Source organism: Benincasa hispida, chromosome 11, assembly GCF_009727055.1.
Source record: "Benincasa hispida cultivar B227 chromosome 11, ASM972705v1, whole genome shotgun sequence".
NCBI classification, from domain to species: Eukaryota; Viridiplantae; Streptophyta; class Magnoliopsida; order Cucurbitales; family Cucurbitaceae; genus Benincasa; species Benincasa hispida.
Window position 1 is genome coordinate 66850536 of NC_052359.1, and position 19809 is coordinate 66870344.

Here is a 19809-nt window from a genome sequence, read left to right on the forward strand (position 1 = left end):
TTATTCTTCATAGTGAGTCTGAAGCCCAACCGTCTACCTCAAAAAATTACCACTCGGACAGAAGGAAATAGAGAAGATAGCACCACTCAGAGCCCTCAGTATTCTTGGAGTGAGAATCCAAAGTGTGGGCTTTGTTCGGATTTGGTAGAGGGAAGGAGGAAGAGAGACCGTACACAACGATCAAGCAAGTGGAAGATGCGGTCGTCTATCGCATAGACAATATGCTTGATCGTTTAGGTAAAGTATATGATCGTGTAGTAAAAGTAAGTGATCGTCTAAACAATAGCGCGTGACGGTGTAATCGGTATGCGATCGCTTAGCAATGTCGTATGTGTAAGCGATCGTGCAGTCACTATCGTATAGGCACTGATTTTCTAAACGATGACACTTTCTTTTTCACAATATCCACACACTTTGTTCTTAACACACCGTCAGCTATTTATAATGCACTCATCCGTTATTTAGAATAGAAGAGGCGCCTTCTCATTTCCTTTATAACCGTCCAATGAATGTGATCTTATCATATTCATAACATATAAATTAATATCATATATTAATTATAATATTTTCCTCTACTAGATATAAATCATATTTATATCCAATTTCCTCCAAATTAATGTATCTCATACATAAAGTTAATTACATCATATTTAATTAACTCGTTCAATTATATCATATATAATCGAACTCCCTCTTGTCAATTTGAACATTTCGAATTGATCCAAAAACTAACTCTCTACTCATATCCAAGCTATCAAGGGGACCTTATGGACCTATGGCTCGAAGCTCCAACGGTATGTGAATAGTTGACTAAACTCTTTAATCACGATATCCACCATCTGTTAACTGCCAGGCAATCCACTAAAGACCGACAGTTGAACTCTTCTTGCCATAGATATATTTCTATGTCCATTGGATATAACCAATCATCAGTACAATGACCCTTCACAGATGCTCGTAATTACAGCAATCCAATTTACCTTTTTGCCCCTGTAATTACATCTTCCTCCTTAAGTACCACTGATCCCTTTACAACATAGTCCTACTATGTGTGAACACCTCTCAGGCCATGAGAAGGTGCGTGGGGCCACATCGTTCAACCCTGGAATCAGCCCTTAAGGGAGCTATCTATCTACTTACCCTTGCCTCGGGGAAAGAGTGAATTCCATCTTATGTAGTTGAGTTCTCAGCTCCTAAATCATACGAATCCCCAAAATGATAGGTTTGAGTCGGCGTTCTGGCCACTCGCACCCATGCAAATCAAAGGACCGCCCTCAATGACAGGAGTTTCCAACTCACTTAGGATTGAGGTCGTGTTACCTATGGTCATCCTAATGAAGTGAAGTCTCAGTCATGAACGGTGTTATATGACAAGACATTAACACTTCGAGATCAGGTCTTATACAAACTCTTTGTATAGAACGCCCCCACTCGCATGTCCCCTACACGAATGATCAGGATCAGATCATCTGTGACAAGTCACAACATTTGTGACCATTCCACAAAGCGAGCCGCATCCGTAGCGTTACAAGGATAATGTTTCCCTCCTATATCCATATACTACAGACCATTTTGGTTATCACTCAAGACATGATCCACTTGTATGTCACCACATACATGCTTAAGTTACATACAGATAACCAGAGATATTAAGTTTATTGGTTTGTGTTAAAATAAAAAACATCTAAATGTGTAAAGTCAAGTAGTGAAGTAAATATCATTTATATTATACATCACAAGTATTCGTACAAAGTTGTTTACAAACTACTGGACACGAGACTTTAGGGCACAAACCCCAACATTCATGGTAATATATGTGGACCTATTAACCCACCAAGTGGACCATTTAGATATTTTATGTATTAATAGATACATCCAGTAGATGGTCACACGTGTGCTTATTATTAAGTTGAAATCTTGCATTTGCAAGATTACTTACTCAAACAATTAAGTTAAGAGCACAATTTCCTAATTATAAAATTAAGATCTATCGTCTTGATAATGCTGGTGAATTTACATCCCAAGCTTTTGATAATTATTGTATGTCAATTGGGATAAGTGTTGAACATCCTGTAGCTCATGTTCTTACACAAAATGGTTTAGCAGAATCATTTATAAAATGTTTGCAATTAATTGCAAGACCATTAGTTATGAGAGTTAAGCTTCCTTCATCTGTATGGGGACATGCTATTTTGCATGTAGCGTCACTTATACGCATCAGACCAGTAGCTTATCATTAGTACTTGCCATTATAATTAGCTTGTGGTCATGAGCCAAATATTTCCTATCAGATGCATTTGTAGATGCAAAAAAAGCAACTAGGTCACATATACCAGCTACAAATGTTCCATTGAAAATAGATATTTCAACACATAAAGTTGTCACTAATGAGTCTAGAACACGTCAAAAACGTGGTAGACCAGTGGATTCCAAAGATAAAAATCCTCGAAAACGAAAAATAATTAATAGTGAGAAAGACTTGGTTAAGGATGTGCTTCGACCATGTCTCCAGGGCACAGTTGAATGTAGATATCATGAACGTGAGGTGCACATAAAGAAATCCTCGACATGACTAATAAGGAAGGTGAAATACCTAAAGATAATAATGAGATTTCAATAAACTATGTCTGTTAGGAAAAAGATGGAATCGAACTAATGTAATTATTGACAATATTTTTGCGTATAATATTGCTCTTGATATTATATATGAAAATGAGGATCTTGAACCAAAATCTGTTGAAGAATGCCACATAGAAAAGTTTGGCTTCAATGGAAAGAAGCAATCGAGGCAAAATTAAACTCACTTTTAAAACGTCAGGTTTTTGGACCAGTAGTCTGAACACCAGAAGGTGTTAAACCTATGGGATACAAACGGGTATTTGTGAGGAAAAGAAATGAAAAGAATGAGGTCACAAGATATAAATCAAGATTAGTTGCACAAGGTTTTTTTTTTTTTTACAAATATCTGGTATTGATTATGAGGAGACATATTCTCCAATGGTGGATGTAATTACACTAAGATATTTAATTGGCTTGACTATGTATAAAAGTATCGATATGCATCTTATGGATGTAGTCACAATATATTTATATGGATCTCTTGATAATTATATTTATATGAGAATCTCATAAGGATTTAAGGTGCCTGAAACATATAAATCAAATTCGTGGGAATGGTATTCAATAAAATTACAGAGATCACTATATGGATTGAAGCAATTAAGATGGATGTGGTACAATCGTCTGAGTGGTTATTTATGAAAGAATGATATTAAAATAATCTAATATTATGTCCATATGTTTTTATAAAGAAATCACAATCAAGATTTGTTATTATAACTGTATATGTTGATGACTTGAATATAATTGGAACTCATGAAGAACTTTCAAAGGCAATAGAATATCTTAAGAAAGAATTTGAGATGAAAGATCTCGGAAAAACAAAATTTTGCCATGGTTTGCAAATTGAGCATTTATCAGATGAAATATTTATTCATCAGTCAAATTATACAGGAAAAAATTTAAAAATATTTTATATGGACAAAACACATCCAATTAAATATTCCAATCGAAGTCCGTTCATTGGATATAAAGAAAGATATATTTTGACCTCGAGAAGATAATGAAGAACTTTTTGGTCCTGAAGTGTTGTATCTTAGTGTAATTGGTGCATTTATGTATCTTGCTAATACTACAAGTTCAGATATTGCATTTTCAGTAAATTTATTAGCTAGATATAGTTCTTCTCCTACAAAAAGACATTGGAACAGAATTAAGTGTATACTTCGTTATCTCCGAGGAACAATCGATATGGGTTTGTTTTATTCAAATAAATCAAATTTTGATTTAGTTGGTTATGCAGATTCTGGATATTTATCTGATCCACACAAAGCTAGATCTCAAATAGGTTATCTGTTCACATGTGGAGGAACTGCTATATCATGGCGATATGTGAAACAGACTATAATGATCACTTCCTCAAATCATGCTGAAATTCTTGCAATTCACGAAGCTAGTCGAGAATGTCTATGGCTATGGTCAATGACTCTGCACATTCGTGAAACATGTGGCGCTTGTCTTCTAATAAAAATCTTCAAACAATATTATACGAAGATATCATGACTTGCATAGCCCAAATTAAAGGAGGATATATTAAAGGAGATAGAACAAAACATATTTCATTGAAGCTTTTCTATACTCCTTAAAGAAAATGACGACATCACTGTACAATAAATTTTTTCGAGGATAACCTGACAGACTTATTTACAAAATCATTACCAACTGCAACTTTTGAAAAATTGGTGCAGAACATTGGAATGCGGCGACTCAAAGATTTTAAGTAATATTCTCGTGATTGGAGTAAATATGTTGTATTATTTTAGGAGTATGTATTAAATGAAATATGCACTTTTTTTTTCTTCACTATGATTTTTTCTATTGGGTTTTTCCTAATAAGATTTTAACGAGGCATATTTCTATATAATATATAATATAATATATATATGAACATCTAAAGTTGAGTATTAATGAATATTATAATAATAAATAGATGCTCATTGCTTAATGTCCCAGAGCCATATGTCACCCTTCATGTTGTCCATGTGCCTTGTAATTATTCATGCTTGTATCCATGCAAGTCCACATTCTACTTGCCATTTTGCCTATAAATAGTGGCATCTGGTGAACATTAAAATTAGATATACATTGGTGAAAATTCCACTTCAATTTACATATTATCCAAATTTATAATTTTAGTTATTTATTTATTTATTATTATATTATATTTTTTTTCATATCCGTATTTCCGTTGTTCTCCTTATTTTTACAACAAAATAAACTTCTTGTGGAATTAATGTCAAATTGTAGATAAATAGAAAATCAAATCGAAACTAAATGCATATTCTAATAACATTTAGATATGTTAAATTCAAGCATAACATCATAGAAAAAATAACAATTACCATTTTAAAGGTTCGATTATCTTTCACTCTCTGCAATTTTTTTTTATATAGGTGGATTTTCAAAAATAGAAAAATAAAAGAAATTATTTACATAAAATAATAAAATTTTTTTTTTTTTTATAGAGATCGAAAAAAGTCCAATAATGTCTATCAACATCAACAATAGAAACTTATAGAAGTCTATCAGTGTTTTTTTTCTATAAATATTTTGACACTTTCTTTATCTGTAAAAAAATTATTTATATTTTTATATTTAATGTATATATATATATGCACATTTGTGTGTATATATATTAAATTGACAAAATTGGGCAAAGCTAAAGGTGCATATTTTCATTTTCTACCCTTCTTTCTCGCGGGTTTCCATCATCCGTGAAAACTCCCAATTTCACTGATCGGAAGAAATTTCTAACACAGTACCTTCAAATTTTGGGAATTTGCAAAACCCTAGCTTGGTCCATCGGAGTTTCAACCTACCCTTCATCCAGTTGGAGCCTCCAATCTCAAAATTTCTGTAAATGAGTTCCGCAAAAAAGCATTACAAGGATAAATTTGCTCGTCACAAGTAAGTTTAGCTCCAATATCTGTGATTTCTATTGTTTTATTTGATTCTTCCATGCTGTAGTTTCTTCCCGCAATAAATTTTGTTAGAAATTTTAGGGCAATGTTATTTATACGCCGTATTTCAATGCATTCTGTAACAGGGAGGAGAAAACTGAAGAACCAGAAACGCCAAAATACAGAGACCGAGCTAAAGAACGTAGAGAAGATCAAAATCCTGATTATGAACCCACTGAGCTGGGTTTTCATGCTGTTGCACCTCCTGGGACTGTCGACATTCGGTTAGACCTGCTCAATGCAATTTTCTTCTGTAATTTGTTTGTTAAGTATTTGCTTCTTGCTTTCCTATGTTCGTTTTTTTAGTCTTTATTTTTTCCAGGGCGGCTGATGCACATAAGTTATCCATTGAGAAGAGCAAGTACCTTGGAGGTTCGTTCCAGTAGAATGAGATTTTTTAGTTTTTGTTATTTGTCTCTGTAAAATTAGGAACTATTTTTCATTTGCATTTAATTCAAAGACGGTAGATATAGTTAGTGTGTTTTACAAGTACAACTCACCCGTTTTCCTCCTTGCTAGTCTATAAGTAATGGAGATGTGGCCTTTCAGATAAGTTCTTAACCATAAAGTTATGTGTCTGGAGTTGTTCGGAATTTTGATTTTTATAGCTGTTATGGCTGAAGTCAATCAGGAGACATTCCCAAGTCATTTTTGTTGTTATTATTTTTATTTTATATAAATGTTTTGAACTGCTTTATGCAGGGGACGTTGAGCATACCCACTTGGTGAAAGGTTTGGATTATGCCTTGCTCAATAAAGTAAGAAGTGAGATTGACAAGAAGCCAGATGCTGGGGGTGATGCTGAAGGGAAGGCTAGGTAATTGATTGCCGTCCATTTATCTTGATGTTCATTTTGCCAATATAGTTATAGAGCAGGATAATATTTGTCTTCGAATCTTACGTTTTTTTGTGATTAGTTCCCTATTTCATCTCATACACGCATTAAATATTTAAAAGATTAGGAGTTGATAACTTATTGATTTATGTTAAAAATTATCATTATAGTTAAGTGAGAAACAAATTGTGGCGTTGTTCGTATTATCTATTCTGTATGGATAATAGTGTCCGAGATTTTCTTTTTCCAGCGTTCTCTTTTCTTTTATTGTAATGATCAATGATAATGATTTTCTGAATGCATATTGCAGTACACCCAAGGAAGATCAACAAGTGTTGTTTCGCACTGCAACAGCAAAGGTGTATTTTATTTTTCTAACTATTAAAATTCTGTTAAATAGTGTTTCTATTTCTTTGAAGATTTGGGCTGTTTGTGCTAACTCTTTTTGGCCATTCTTCTGTATTTCAGTCTGTATACAAATGGATCATCAAGCCCCAGATGGGGATTAAGTCAAATGAGACGTTCCTTCCTGGTAGAACATCATTTATTTATAACATGGTAATTAATGTTTACCTTTTATCTTTTAAATTAAGCTGTCTGATGGACATATCATGGTCCTCCCTCGTTCCTCCATTCAGCTGGGGTATCATTCAAACATAACAGTGTTTTCTTTGGAATATTACCCACATTATTGCTTGTTGATCTGAACTTAAAATGTGCTCAAATGGCTTTCTGCAATTTTTACATTCATGATCTGTACCGTGTGTGACCATGTGGATGGAATTGGTGCACATAAGTAGAATTGGACAAAGTAAACCCCAAATATTTAAAACCAATTCGAGGACCCTCAGATTGCACAAACAAAGAGTGTAAATTGCATTTACATTGATTTTTAAAAATAATCTCATCAGTAAAAGGGAGAGAATAAAGAAGACTTTGTTTTTGTTTCATGCGCAACCATGTAATGTGGATGTGAAATGAAATACTAGAAGTTAGAAATATTCTGTATTCATCATGATAGTCTGGAAGAGTACATAAAGGTGGCTGGTTTGTTGAATCAATGAATGAAAATCCTTGATATCTGCATGGTGATGTTTCAAGAAGGATTCAAACTTCCGAACTCAACATTGAGTTTCTGGATGGTTGTGCAAAAGTCTTCTTCAAGAGTTCTCTTTATTTCTGTTTTCAACCATTGAGTAGGATGTTTAGCTCTAAACAGTTTGAACATCAATGGACCTAAATATTGGGCTGTTTTATATTTTCGGATTTCAACCACACACTTCATCAGCAATTAAGAAGATAGTTGATGCTAAATCATCAGAGAGTATCCTGTATCCTGTATCCTTCTCCTTGTTTGGTAAAAGTGGCATGGGTCATTCATTTAATCCAGTTAAATTTATTCTCTCACTTGCTTGTGACGTCCTTACTGAATTTTACTATATTACATACCTGACCTGATATCTTTTTTCGCAGGAGGGTGGATATTCTCACGATATTCCAACTACCTTGCATAGAAGTAAAGCTGACTGTCCAGTGCCAGAGGTTCATTTCTTCTTGATCTCTTGGTCAAATCTTTCTTTCCTCACGTCATTACCTCTTAAGTTTTGTACAATGTTCTGATTTTCATCATTGATTTACTGGTGCAGGAAATGGTAACCGTCAATGTTGATGGTTCTGTGTTAGATCGAATTGCTAAAATTATGTCATATCTTCGTCTTGGATCCTCCGGGAAGGTTTTAAAGAAGAAAAAGAAGGATAAAGATGTGAAAGGTAGTTGGCACTTGCACCTCTTTTCATTATTTAAATGCTGCTAGAGTAACATGAAAGGATAGGAAAGAAAAGTTGCTTCTCCAATGTGTCACTGCACTTCTTTCTATAACTGTTATAGGAAGCATGATTATTGTACTTCAGTTTCTCTCATGCCAATGTAGGTTTGTAATTCATGGAACTGTGTTTGAAGAAAAGATTTCGCACTCGTAGAGTTTATTGGGAGTCTCAGTTACTCTGACATATACGTGTACGTGGTTATAAAAAGTGCAAGCATTTAATGAATTTAGGAAACTGTTAGGTTCCCCTTCACCTGCAATCAAAAACCTAACAAGCAAACCAAGAAACAGAGCACAGCACTCTGATATGGATTTATTTATATTCGAAAAGAGCAATAAAACCAGAAGTCCTCAGATGACAATACAAGGAAAGAAAACAAATAACCCTAACTCCTCTCTAGTACGAATTCGGAAAGAGAACCGAGAAAACATAAAAGAAAAGATAAACCAGCAAATTTGAGAGTGCTGGACAGTCTCTCCCTTAAAAGCTTCCCTCAGCTTTTACCCAAAATATCACCTGCCATCACAGATCCCTAGGCTGTCCTTTTATAGCAGCTTTTGGTGGCCCCTCAACGGTTTTCATCCCCTCCCACATCCTTTGCATTGTTTGTTTCCTGTGTAATTCCCAACTTATCCCTTGTTTTATATTTGAATAAGATTGGGGGTTTAACAGAAGCCTGTTTTTCTTCTTTGAATGCCTGAACTACAATGTTATGTCTGAGAATATTCTACCATTATTTATGTATGGATCAGCTTGCCCTTTTAATTCAAGTATTACACTTCCGTATTCTCTTTCTCCATTTTACATTTATTTGATATGATGATTTAAGTTTTCATCAAGCAAATGGGATCCTGTTCATATCCCTTTTTTATTTGTACTTTTTAATTCACCATTCTTTTCGTATTTTCTTTGCAGGGAAGATTTCAGCTATTGTTAATGAATATGTTGGAAACAATAAGCCATCAACACTTGATACTGGCGTGCCAAAGAAGCAAACGGAAAGAGAAATGTTGCCCCCTCCACCTCCTCTCAAGAAAAATCAGGTAGTTTTAAAAGAGAAGCAAGGGCCAGTTGTCACAAGAGTAGAAGAGGATGATATTTTTGTCGGTGACGGTGTTGATTACACTGTTCCTGGTAAGGATCTTAGCCAGAGTCCTCTTTCCGAAGACATGGAAGAATCTCCCCGAAATAAGGAGAAACCTAGTTATTTCTCTGAACCTGCTTATGGGCCTGTCCCACCCTCTGGACCACCTCAGGAATGGCAAGAAGCAGTATGTTGACCTTTTTACTTACTCATCGTCAAGATTCGTAACAGCATTTGGAATTGCAAGCAAATACACGGTCATTAGCGTGTTGCTATGACCAATTTTCTTAATCCTCTATGTTCTTATCTGAGTTCAATGATGTTACAGAATGGATATGGGGTGATGCAACCTCAAGCGTTTCCTGCGGGCTACCAAGGAGATTGGCAGGACTACCAATATTCTGATCAACTGGCTTATTCTGAACAGTACCTTCAGCTCAACATGCAGGCGTATGATATGCAAGCAGGAGCGAACATTCAACAGGACCCCCGACTCATGACTCAAGAAGAGAAAGATAGGGGTTTAGGCTCGGTGTTCAAGAGAGATGATCAGAGATTACAGCAACTGAGAGAGAGAGATGCACGAGAGAAGGATCCCAACTTCATATCAGAGAGTTATTCTGAATGTTACCCAGGATATCAAGAGTATAACCGTGAAGTCGTGGACAGTGACGATGAAGATGACTTATCGAAAATGGACATGGGAGGCCGGGTAATTTCTAACAATGTGCTTCAGTAGCAGTCTTAATTAATTAAATGGACAGTTGCAAATATAGCAATCAAGTCCAAAGTATTTGCAGATATAGCACAATGCTAAAGAATTTGCAAATATAGCAAAATTTAGATCAACTTTCAGATTCTATTAATTACATATCATATTTGCTAATAGGAGTCTATCCACGACAGAGTCCCTAAAAGTTGTACCAATTGCAATTACCCTTAATTTTTAAACTATTTTGTGTTAGTCTTTAGTGCAAGCTCAATCTTATCAGTTAGCGTACTGGGATTTGAATATTGTCTATGAAATTCATATTTGTAGGCAAAGGGCCGACTTCACCGGTGGGACTTTGAGACAGAGGAAGAGTGGGCGAAGTACAATGAGCAGAAGGAAGCCATGCCAAAAGCTGCATTCCAGTTCGGTGTGAAGATGCAAGATGGTCGGAAGACGCGAAAGCAAAACAAGGACCAGAAACTCAACAATGAACTGCATAAGATCAACAAGATACTAGCAAAAAAGAAAATGGAGAAGGAAATGAATGGAGATGATGATGATATACAACCTGGAAAGAAGATTAGAATTTGAGTTGATTGGCAATGGAAATAAGATGGAAAGATGTGTATTTTTTTGGACTTTCCATCACTTAAAACATAGAATTTGCGTAAAATGGGTTACCATTTGAAGTTCTTTCTTTCAAGGAGGAATTTTGTCATATTAGATTAGAGTTTATGTATTCAAGAATTCAACAGAGGAAGTAATATTATTATTTTATTATGTTATCGTTAGCCTTTATTTTTAATTTTCTTACACCTTTTTCGGTGTGTTTGGAGATTGAATCTTTGACTTTAAGAGAAGTACATAAGGGAAAGCACCACCTTACACATTCAAGAGAAAAGAATTGATCTTCTAACTTTTCTTTTCTTTACTTGTTTCATTTCATTTTACAATTGATATAGATAAATCATTTACACCAACACTTTATTGTTACTACCTCACTTTATTGTTTACTACGTCAATGTGTTATAAATAGGGTGTGATCCACTAGTATTTATGAACACAATATGAACAAAAGAATTATAGTATTTTCGTAGTACTAAAAAGAAAATTGAAAAAGAATAACTTTTTAGATCTTGAGTTTTTAAGGATGTGTGTATTTGATCTCTAATTTTGACTAATAGGTTTAAAATATCCTTATGATACTACTAAAGTAATCTTATATTATTTTAACGTATTTATAATTAAAAAATAAATATTTTCTCTCTCCAACTCTACCTCCACGCCATTCCATCTCTTCTTCACCTTCTCCATCTTCAACTCTCAACTGGTTATTTTCCTCTTTAGAAACCTTCTTCTTCTTCTTCTTTACAAAATTAATTTATCATTTTAGTTGACTTTTTATCTTCTTCCCCATGTAGAGATTTTGTTGATGCAAACAATGGAGAAAGAAGAAATTAATGTAAAACCAAAAGTGGGTTTTTGTTTTGGGTTGGTGTTGAAGGAGAAAAGGCACAAAAAATCTACGCTGATTAGGGTGGGAAGATGAGACTGTGAGGGTGAAGAGAGTGAAAGAAGAATTTGAGATATTAACGAGGCTTGTTCCCCCTAATCAACCAATACTCAGAGACTCATTGTACTAAACTCACTAAAATAATGTTGCATTGCAATTCAAGTCATTTGAAAAAACATCCAAAGAAAAGAAAATTTCTGATGGCTTGGGAAGTTAAGATGGAAATACAAGTGGGGATGCCTGTAGAGGAGGAGATAAGAGAAGATTTAGAGGCTGTTTGGGGTGCTAAGATGATATAGAATGTGTTATTCTGATATTTGAGGAGTTTTAATTGAACGATCGAATATGTAGTACTAAGATAATATACGATACACGGAAGGAAAATGATAGTGAGATACGAAACATGTTTCGAAAATAGGCCCACAAACAATTAAAATCGAGATAGGATAATGAGCCTCCAAACACTGAAATGATATAGGATGTGAGAATGAATCATCTCATGTTGGACCCCAAACAGTCCCTTAGTGTTATTTATTTATTTTTAAAATAAAAAATGTTTTAAAATAATATAAAAATAATTAATTAACGTAATTAGGACCTTTTAAACTTAATTTTAAACTTAGGGACTAAATTTATCAAATTGAAACTTTGAGGACCAAACGTGTATATTCTTAAAAATTCAGGGACTGAAAGATATTTTTTTTTCGAAAAGATTTCGATGATATAACCATTATATGGTACTTGAACTCTTGCCAGTCTCATGCAATATTTTAAAGTTTGTTATATTTAAATTTACGTATCATCTTTAATATAAAATATTCATAAATTTTAAATTTTACTATTTAGCTTGAGATATTTATTCGATTCAAGGTCATTACTTGATCAAGAAAGAAAAAACAAGGCTTCAATTAATGTATAACAGAAGTATATACATCTTAAGAGTAGATACTTTACATATAAAGTATGAGAATTTACTCTAATATTATTTTAAAAAATAACAACAAAGATACGTTTAATTCTCTGTTTTGTATTTTCAGATTTACTAAAATTTTAGCAAATGTGTTCATCGGGTAATTTTGAAATTTATTTTTGAAAACTATTTCTGGAATAGTGTGATTGTGCAAATTTTGAAAACGGCATTTTTTATTTTCATTGTATTTTTAATTTTAACTTTTATAATAAGGATTATATTTAAATAAATAAGAAAAATATCTAAAAATAGTCTTCCATGTTATATTTTTTTTAGAAAGCAAACTATGTCTTATATAATATATTATAAATTATATAATATTATAAAATAATAATTAGACAAAAAAATTAAGAGCGCATTCAAATATAGTAAAATGAACCAAAATATTTTCAAATATAGAAAAATATCATTGTCTATCGTAGACTGTGACATTTTGCTAGCAGTTTTGACATTTAAAATAATTTGCTAACGATTAATATGTCACATGTTTATAAATTAATTAACAATTATTTATATTCAACACAATATTAAGTAGATAACTCAGATTAATTTTATGGTTTATGAATGTAGTATTAAAACACATTTAAAACATTTATATAAATTAAAATAATTTCTAAATCTGCTACCAAACATTCGAAAACATTATGAAAAAGTGATAGGATGACCCCTCACTCAAAATATAGACGTTAAACGATAAGCACTAATGAGTACTGTTACAACAATAAACTAACAATAAGAAAAACAAGTAAAGGCACACAGAGTTTGTTAATCCAGTTCGACGATAAACCACCTACGTCTGAGGGGTAGTGTACCTAGGAAAGATAATCCTCTAAATTAAAGTTTCAAGCTCCCCTTAAGACCAAGAATCCCTTCTTTATAATGTCTTAGACTCCCCCTAACACCGAAATTATCTTCAATTGTTTACACTTATCAATTGATGAATTTGCACAACAGAATACAGTGAGTAAAGATCATAACACGATGTTGCACAGATCGGCCACCAAGAACAAAGATACTTTCTCTTGATAATCAAATGTCCTCGCACACTATAAAACCCAAATTTACAAAATATTTAATAATTACGGCCAATCCTAGCAAGGACACAAAACCTTCAATAAATAATTTTTTTGGAAAAGAAAAACATCCCCGAAAAGAATTCAACAGGCTATAAAGATGGAAAGAATCCAGAAAATAAAATCTACCAAAATTTTCAAATAAGGAAAGTCCAGACAATAGGAATGACGCTTGTTACATCAATAACTGAGACAATTTCTGTGACAACATGCAAATAGTTAGAACCATAACACCTTGCCTTAAATAAATATATAATCAATGTCAAAACTCTAACAAACTCCCTCTTTGGCTAATATATTTTTGAAGGCAGAATACAAGAGTATAACAACGCAATTAACAGAAGCCCAATTTCAAATAACAAAAAATCCAGAAGAACATACAGTAAAAAACAAACCAGACTACAGATGTCCAGAGAAATTATAAGTACAGACCGAATGAACCAACAAAAAAAAAAAATTTCAATTGCACCACCAACCAAAAAAGGGCAGACAGTCAACAAAACACTAACCAAACCAAGTCTGCTCTCCCCCCTTTCTGCCAACAAAAATTAAGTAGCCCATCCTCGAGATGAAGAAGCACTACCCGATTTGGAGACAATCTCCCTCATAACACAAAGCACCTTGATAGCTCTCCAAAAAAGCTACTTTTATGCCTTTAATCTATCTTGATTCTTATGTTTAATGTGCTTAAATGATTATAATTGTAGATTCTTGAGCAAATAATGCATTTTGAAGCGTTACGGGCCATTCGAGTTTAATTTGGAGCTATTAGAAGTGATTGGGACTTCCGAGGCTTCAAACGAAAGAGAAAATGTCAAAACAGCCCCCAGGTGAGAGTGCAACGGCGCTCTAAACAGAAGCTAAAAAAATAGGGCACAACGCCGCGCGTTACGGCCTGTAGTGCCTCACGCGATTATAAAAACTGCTCTTTGGTATTTTGGCCGTAACTTTCAATGTGCTACCTCTCTTCTTCATCTCTATGGATTGTTAAGGTACATAAGTTTTTCTAATTAGGAGCAAGGAACCTATGTAGCTTTGTGAGACCTCTTTTATTTGATCAAAATGGTTCCATTGTCGGGATGCCATTTATGTTCGTTTGGTTAAGTTTCTAGTTAAGACATTTTTTTTGCTTTTGCTTTTTTTTTTTTTTGTGCAGATTTGCCATGGAGAACAGAGTGGTTAGTATGTACTTTGTGTTGCGTGCAAGGCAAGTTGTTGAAGAGAGAGAACAAGGAGCCAATCAGATTTCTGAGTTCAGAAATTTGCTTGGTGATTTTATCTCGTTTGCTCGGTTGTTGGTTGAAGGGCAATTGCAAAGTAGCCCGATGCCAACGAGCTCTGTCTTCAGAAGTCACCCTAGTCACTGGGAACCTAAGCTTTGCACCCATTTAGATGGACCGCTCGCTCCTGTGGATATGGTAATTTCTACGTGCAACAACTGTACTACTACATTCCTGCCAGCCCCAAGCCGTCAAAATTTACTCAAAAGGCCGATCGAGGTATGTATTTAGAAGGTATAGTTAGAGAATTACTTAACTATCAGTTCTCTATGCAACATGATTTTCTTTATATCTAGCAAAAGAGCTTTCAGTTCGAGATGGAGGTTAGAGATGAGGTACAACATTTGAGTGACTTGCTCGCTCAAATTGCTGTCTCAGTTAGGAGATTGGAGGAGTTTCCACTACAGCTGTATCACCTTCAGGCTACCGAGGCGGTCCTCTATGAGGTAATTCACTTTGATGATGAAGACGATGACGTGGATCTCTCACCATGGTCAACCCCAGTCGTCGAGGTAGAAGAAGAATCTGAGCTTAAACCCGATGAATCTCAGGTGATAGAGTTAGAGGATGAAAGACCTCGCCTTGTTCTGTCATCTGGTATTTCGTATATTTTTAGTTTTCTTCTTCTTATTCTCAAGATTTTGTTGTGTCTTTTTCTACTTTGGACTCCTTTGAGTCTTTTGATTCTTTTTTTTTCCCAAATATATCAAAAAACCCAAATTTGACCTGTTCGACGTCCTTCAGAAGATGAGTTTCTTCAGTGCGTTGAGTTCTACATCAACTCAAGTAAGAAGGGGCCGAAGAACTACGAGAATTTCTTCATACCTTGAAAGGGGGACGGGTCATATTGAGCAACCAACGCTAAAAAATTTTCCTTCATGGAGGGAGTCAGATGATAAAATTTACTATCTTCCTTATTTTCTTTCTAGATTAACTTCTTGTTTTTCTTTTGTAGGGACCCCCTAGAAGAGAAGAGCATCTTTTGAGAGGCGAGCCTTACTACCACGCCTCAAAGAACTGCATGAAAATGTCTATAAGGGAGTTTTTTTGTTTCCTTGTCTTTATTTTCTCTGGGCTTAGATTAGAGATACATTGGAGACAAGATATCATTTTAGGTTGGAGATGGTGGTTATATATGCATGTCTAGCAAGTCCTTGAGCATCTGAGCTCGAACTTTATGATTAAGTTACTGATATGATTTTTGTGATGCATGTATTGTGATGATGACCTTCTGTGATAGGTTTTAGATAACTCTCTATTCACTTTGTTTAGGATTCACAAAATGCATGCATGATTTTAGGCCAAATTTAAACATTTTTCTTGATTCCCTTGCATATTTGAGCACATAGTCGTCTTATTTGTAGTTTTGAATGCTTAGGATTAGGTTATTTGGTCCATATGTTTGTTGTCACCTCTTGAAAGGTCCAGGTGATAGTTGTTAAATAGCTGAAGCTCAACTTAGTAATGTATGCTTAGGTTTTTTTCCAAACTCTTGTTCTATAAAGTAAAAGCCTGTTGTATGATGAATAAAAGGCAAGCATGTTGTAGTATAGTAAAAGTATGTTGTATGATATTTTTGAAGGGGATTACTCCTCTTCCTTAGGGGTGTGATTAACTCGAAGCGACTATGACACCTATAGTTTCCCTCTGAGCTAAAATTCCCTTGAGGAATGAGTAAACTTCTACACCTTTAAAGGATACGTTGCTCGTAGTTGGATGTCTTTCACGTAACCTGTATGGGCAAGCCAAAACAAAGGTGTGTGGCATAGTCTGGATAAGGCTTCCTCTTTTGCGTAAAGTAAGAAAAAGGTAGAGAAAAAAAGGAAAAGAAAAAGAAAAAGAAAAAAAAAGTAGAATAAAATTGGTTCCATTAAGTTTTACATTGCCACCTTGGTCTAGGAAGCTTAATACTTATCCTTCGAGCCAGAGTAGGGGGAAAACAAGTTGATGACCGAATAAAACCTTCCCGGACTAGTAAAAACCTAGATAGTGTTAGGTTGTATGTCCTAAAACTTGTAGTTTGTAATGTTATACATACTCTATTATCAATAAAGATGTTATTGAAGTTTATTCAATAAAACTGTTATTGAATATGTGAATTGCACTTGTAAAGTCTAAATCCAATAAACTAAAGATCCATGACTATTATATGAATACATGAACTTTATGTGGACACATAAGGGTGGAACAAGTTCAGTAAATAGCCAAAATAGTCTATAGTATATGAATAAGGCTGGGTACCTTATTCTGGTAACACTATTGGATGCAACTCACTCTGTAGTTGTTACAATTTGTTGTAAAGTACTACAAACGAAGTGATCCTGATTCGTTCCTGTATTGACATGAGAAGTGGGGGCGTCCTATGCAATGAGTTTGCATAAGATCAGGCCAACAAATAAGTCACTCTTACTCTATAATGCTGTTTACTGTTTAAGACTGACTATTTCAATGCGATGACTTAGGTAACTTGACCTTAATCCTGAGCTAACTATGAACTTCTATTTATTCGGGATTATCCTTAGATTTGCATGAGCGAGGGTTGGCTCAACAGTGCCGACTCAATAAACCTCCCATTTCAGAGGTAAGACCAGGTAGATAGTTAAGGACTTATAGTGCAAGATGAAATTCACTCCTACCTGCTTTTAGGGATAGTAAAGAGGTTGTTCCCTAAAGTGCTGACTTCGGATCTTAAACAAGGGGCCACACCCTATCATTGGCATGAGAGGGACTCAGTTTAGTGATTGGATCACAAACCAATTATTCATTAGAGGATCAATGGGACTTAAGGAGCAAGATGTAATATCGGGGGTAAAACAACTTTTGACCTAGTCGTTATTACGAACAACCTGTGAAGGGTTAACTTACTAATCATGGTTATACCGAGTGGACATAATATATCTACAGTGAAGGAAATGCAATTACTGGACTTTAGTAAAGTGACCCAGTAGTTAACGAGTGGTGATTAATTATATTAAAAAGTTTAGCTAGTTAATCACGGATCGTTGGAACCCATGATCTGTAGGTCCATGAGGTCCCCCTACTAGCTCATATCGGACTAAACCTTAGAACAGTGTGATGAACGAATTTGAAGTGTTCAAATTCGGTTTTTGGAGAAAAGCGGTAAATATATACGATATATTTAACCTAATGTTTAATTGTGATTTAAACATAAAGAGAGAGAAAATAGGAGATATTTAAATCTTATTTAAATATCAAGATTATGAATAGGGATTCATATTCATTGGGATTATTGTTGGATTTAATATTAATTTAATTTTAGAATTGATTGTTAGAATTAATTTTGAAATTAAATGGAATTGGTCAAAATTACATTAAAAGTCAAATTGTTGACTAGGTAAAAATGCAATGAAAGTCAAATTGTTGACTTTTGACTTTGAAAGTAAAAAATTCAAATGTGTTGACTTTTGACTTTGAGGGTCAAACTTTGACCATTGACCAAGTTAGTGGAAAGATCTAACAAATTGTGAGTGGGAAATTCCAACTTTTACATTGCTAAGTGTTGTCTTTATTTGAAGACACTTGCCCCATTAAATCCCACTTTGAGTTAGTATATTTTTTAGTGTCAAATTCTCATCAAACTCAAAGTTGCATGTTTTGCATGTAATGGTCTCTAAAAGGAAGAGTTTATGATTGTTTAGAACTATTGGCCATAGTGGAAATTGATGAGATTATGTGATAATCTCATAACAATTAACAATGTGAACCCCGAATCCTAATTTCTCTACTTAAGTATGTTCCCTACTGAGACCAGTGAGGTGAGTAGGTTAATGTGGAAACTAGAGTGGAATGGTAGAGAAAAGGGTGAAAAATTAGAAGAAAAGAGGAAATTTGGAAGTTTGACTTTTGGGAAAAAATTTGAAAAATTTGGCTAAGTATAGAAAATTGTGTGTTGATGCGTTGGAAGGGTTGTATTGATGCGTTGGAAGGGTTGCTGGTGATGGCATGCGGCTGAAGGAGGAAAGACGGAGGTGACGCATTGGAAGGCACAAAGATAGGCAAGGCATGTGTTGGAAGGCAGCCCATGCGTCGAGCAGTCGAAGCCAAGCGCCTTTGCCCAATGCGTCGAGTGGCCAGCCAAGCGCCCTTGCCCAATGTGTCGAATGGCCAGCCAAGCGCCCCTGCCATGCGTCGAGCGGCCATGTCTATGCAGCGAACGCTTTGTCGAACGACCATGCCCATGCGTCGAAGCACCCTGCCGAACATCAATACGCCGAGCACGCCCATACGTTGAGTGGCCAGCCTATGCAGCACGCCCATGCGTTGGTCACCAGCGCTTATGCCAAGCACCATGTGCCATGTCAAGCAAGCCATGCGGTGACACCTAGTGAGCCATGCGTCGAGGATGAGCGGCCATCCTATGCGTTGGTGATGGCTGGCTCTTGCGATGGCTAAGTTGGGTTGCTAGGCGTTGAGTAGTGGACTATGCGTTGAACATCCAAGAGTTGGACGCATATAAAGGATGAGATCACTTAGAAAACGTCATCAAACCATGTGTCTTCTTGAGAGGAAACCTTAGGCCTTAAGCATTTGAGGTGGTTGCATCAGAGGACATGCAATTTGAAGCTCATGCGTTGGCTACATAGGAGAAGGACACTTAGATTGCGTTGATAAAAAAGATGTGTTGGTAGTATGAGGAAGAAACACTTGGACATGCAGCCAAGTAGGAGGTGCCGAATTTGGAAAAGGTTTGGACGCCTATAAATAGGGCCAAAGACTTCATTTTTCAGATCACAACTCAAAATACGTTTAAAAAGAGTGGGAAAGTTGAGCAAAATCCATGCGTTGAGAGCAAAATTCATGCGTTGATCATAGAATTTCAAAGAGGACGCATTGGACAGTGAAATCTAGAAAACAACATCAACTTGGGACGAGGAGTTCTCTCAATTTACTCACGCGTTTGGAGTGATTCCAAAGC

At 35.1% G+C, this 19809-nt stretch overlaps 1 protein-coding gene across 1 annotated transcript; it reads left to right on the top strand.

Moving 5' to 3' along the window:
- Positions 1–5271: 5271 nt before the first annotated feature.
- On the top strand, positions 5272–10835 carry LOC120091898 (suppressor of mec-8 and unc-52 protein homolog 2). Its single transcript, XM_039050055.1, has 11 exons — positions 5272–5526; positions 5666–5803; positions 5902–5951; positions 6282–6396; positions 6725–6773; positions 6883–6972; positions 7888–7956; positions 8061–8184; positions 9157–9512; positions 9654–10037; positions 10365–10835. The coding sequence occupies exons 1-11, from the start codon at positions 5480–5482 to the stop codon at positions 10626–10628; spliced, it is 1686 nt and encodes a 561-aa protein (XP_038905983.1). The 5' UTR covers positions 5272–5479; the 3' UTR covers positions 10629–10835.
- Positions 10836–19809: the final 8974 nt, after the last annotated feature.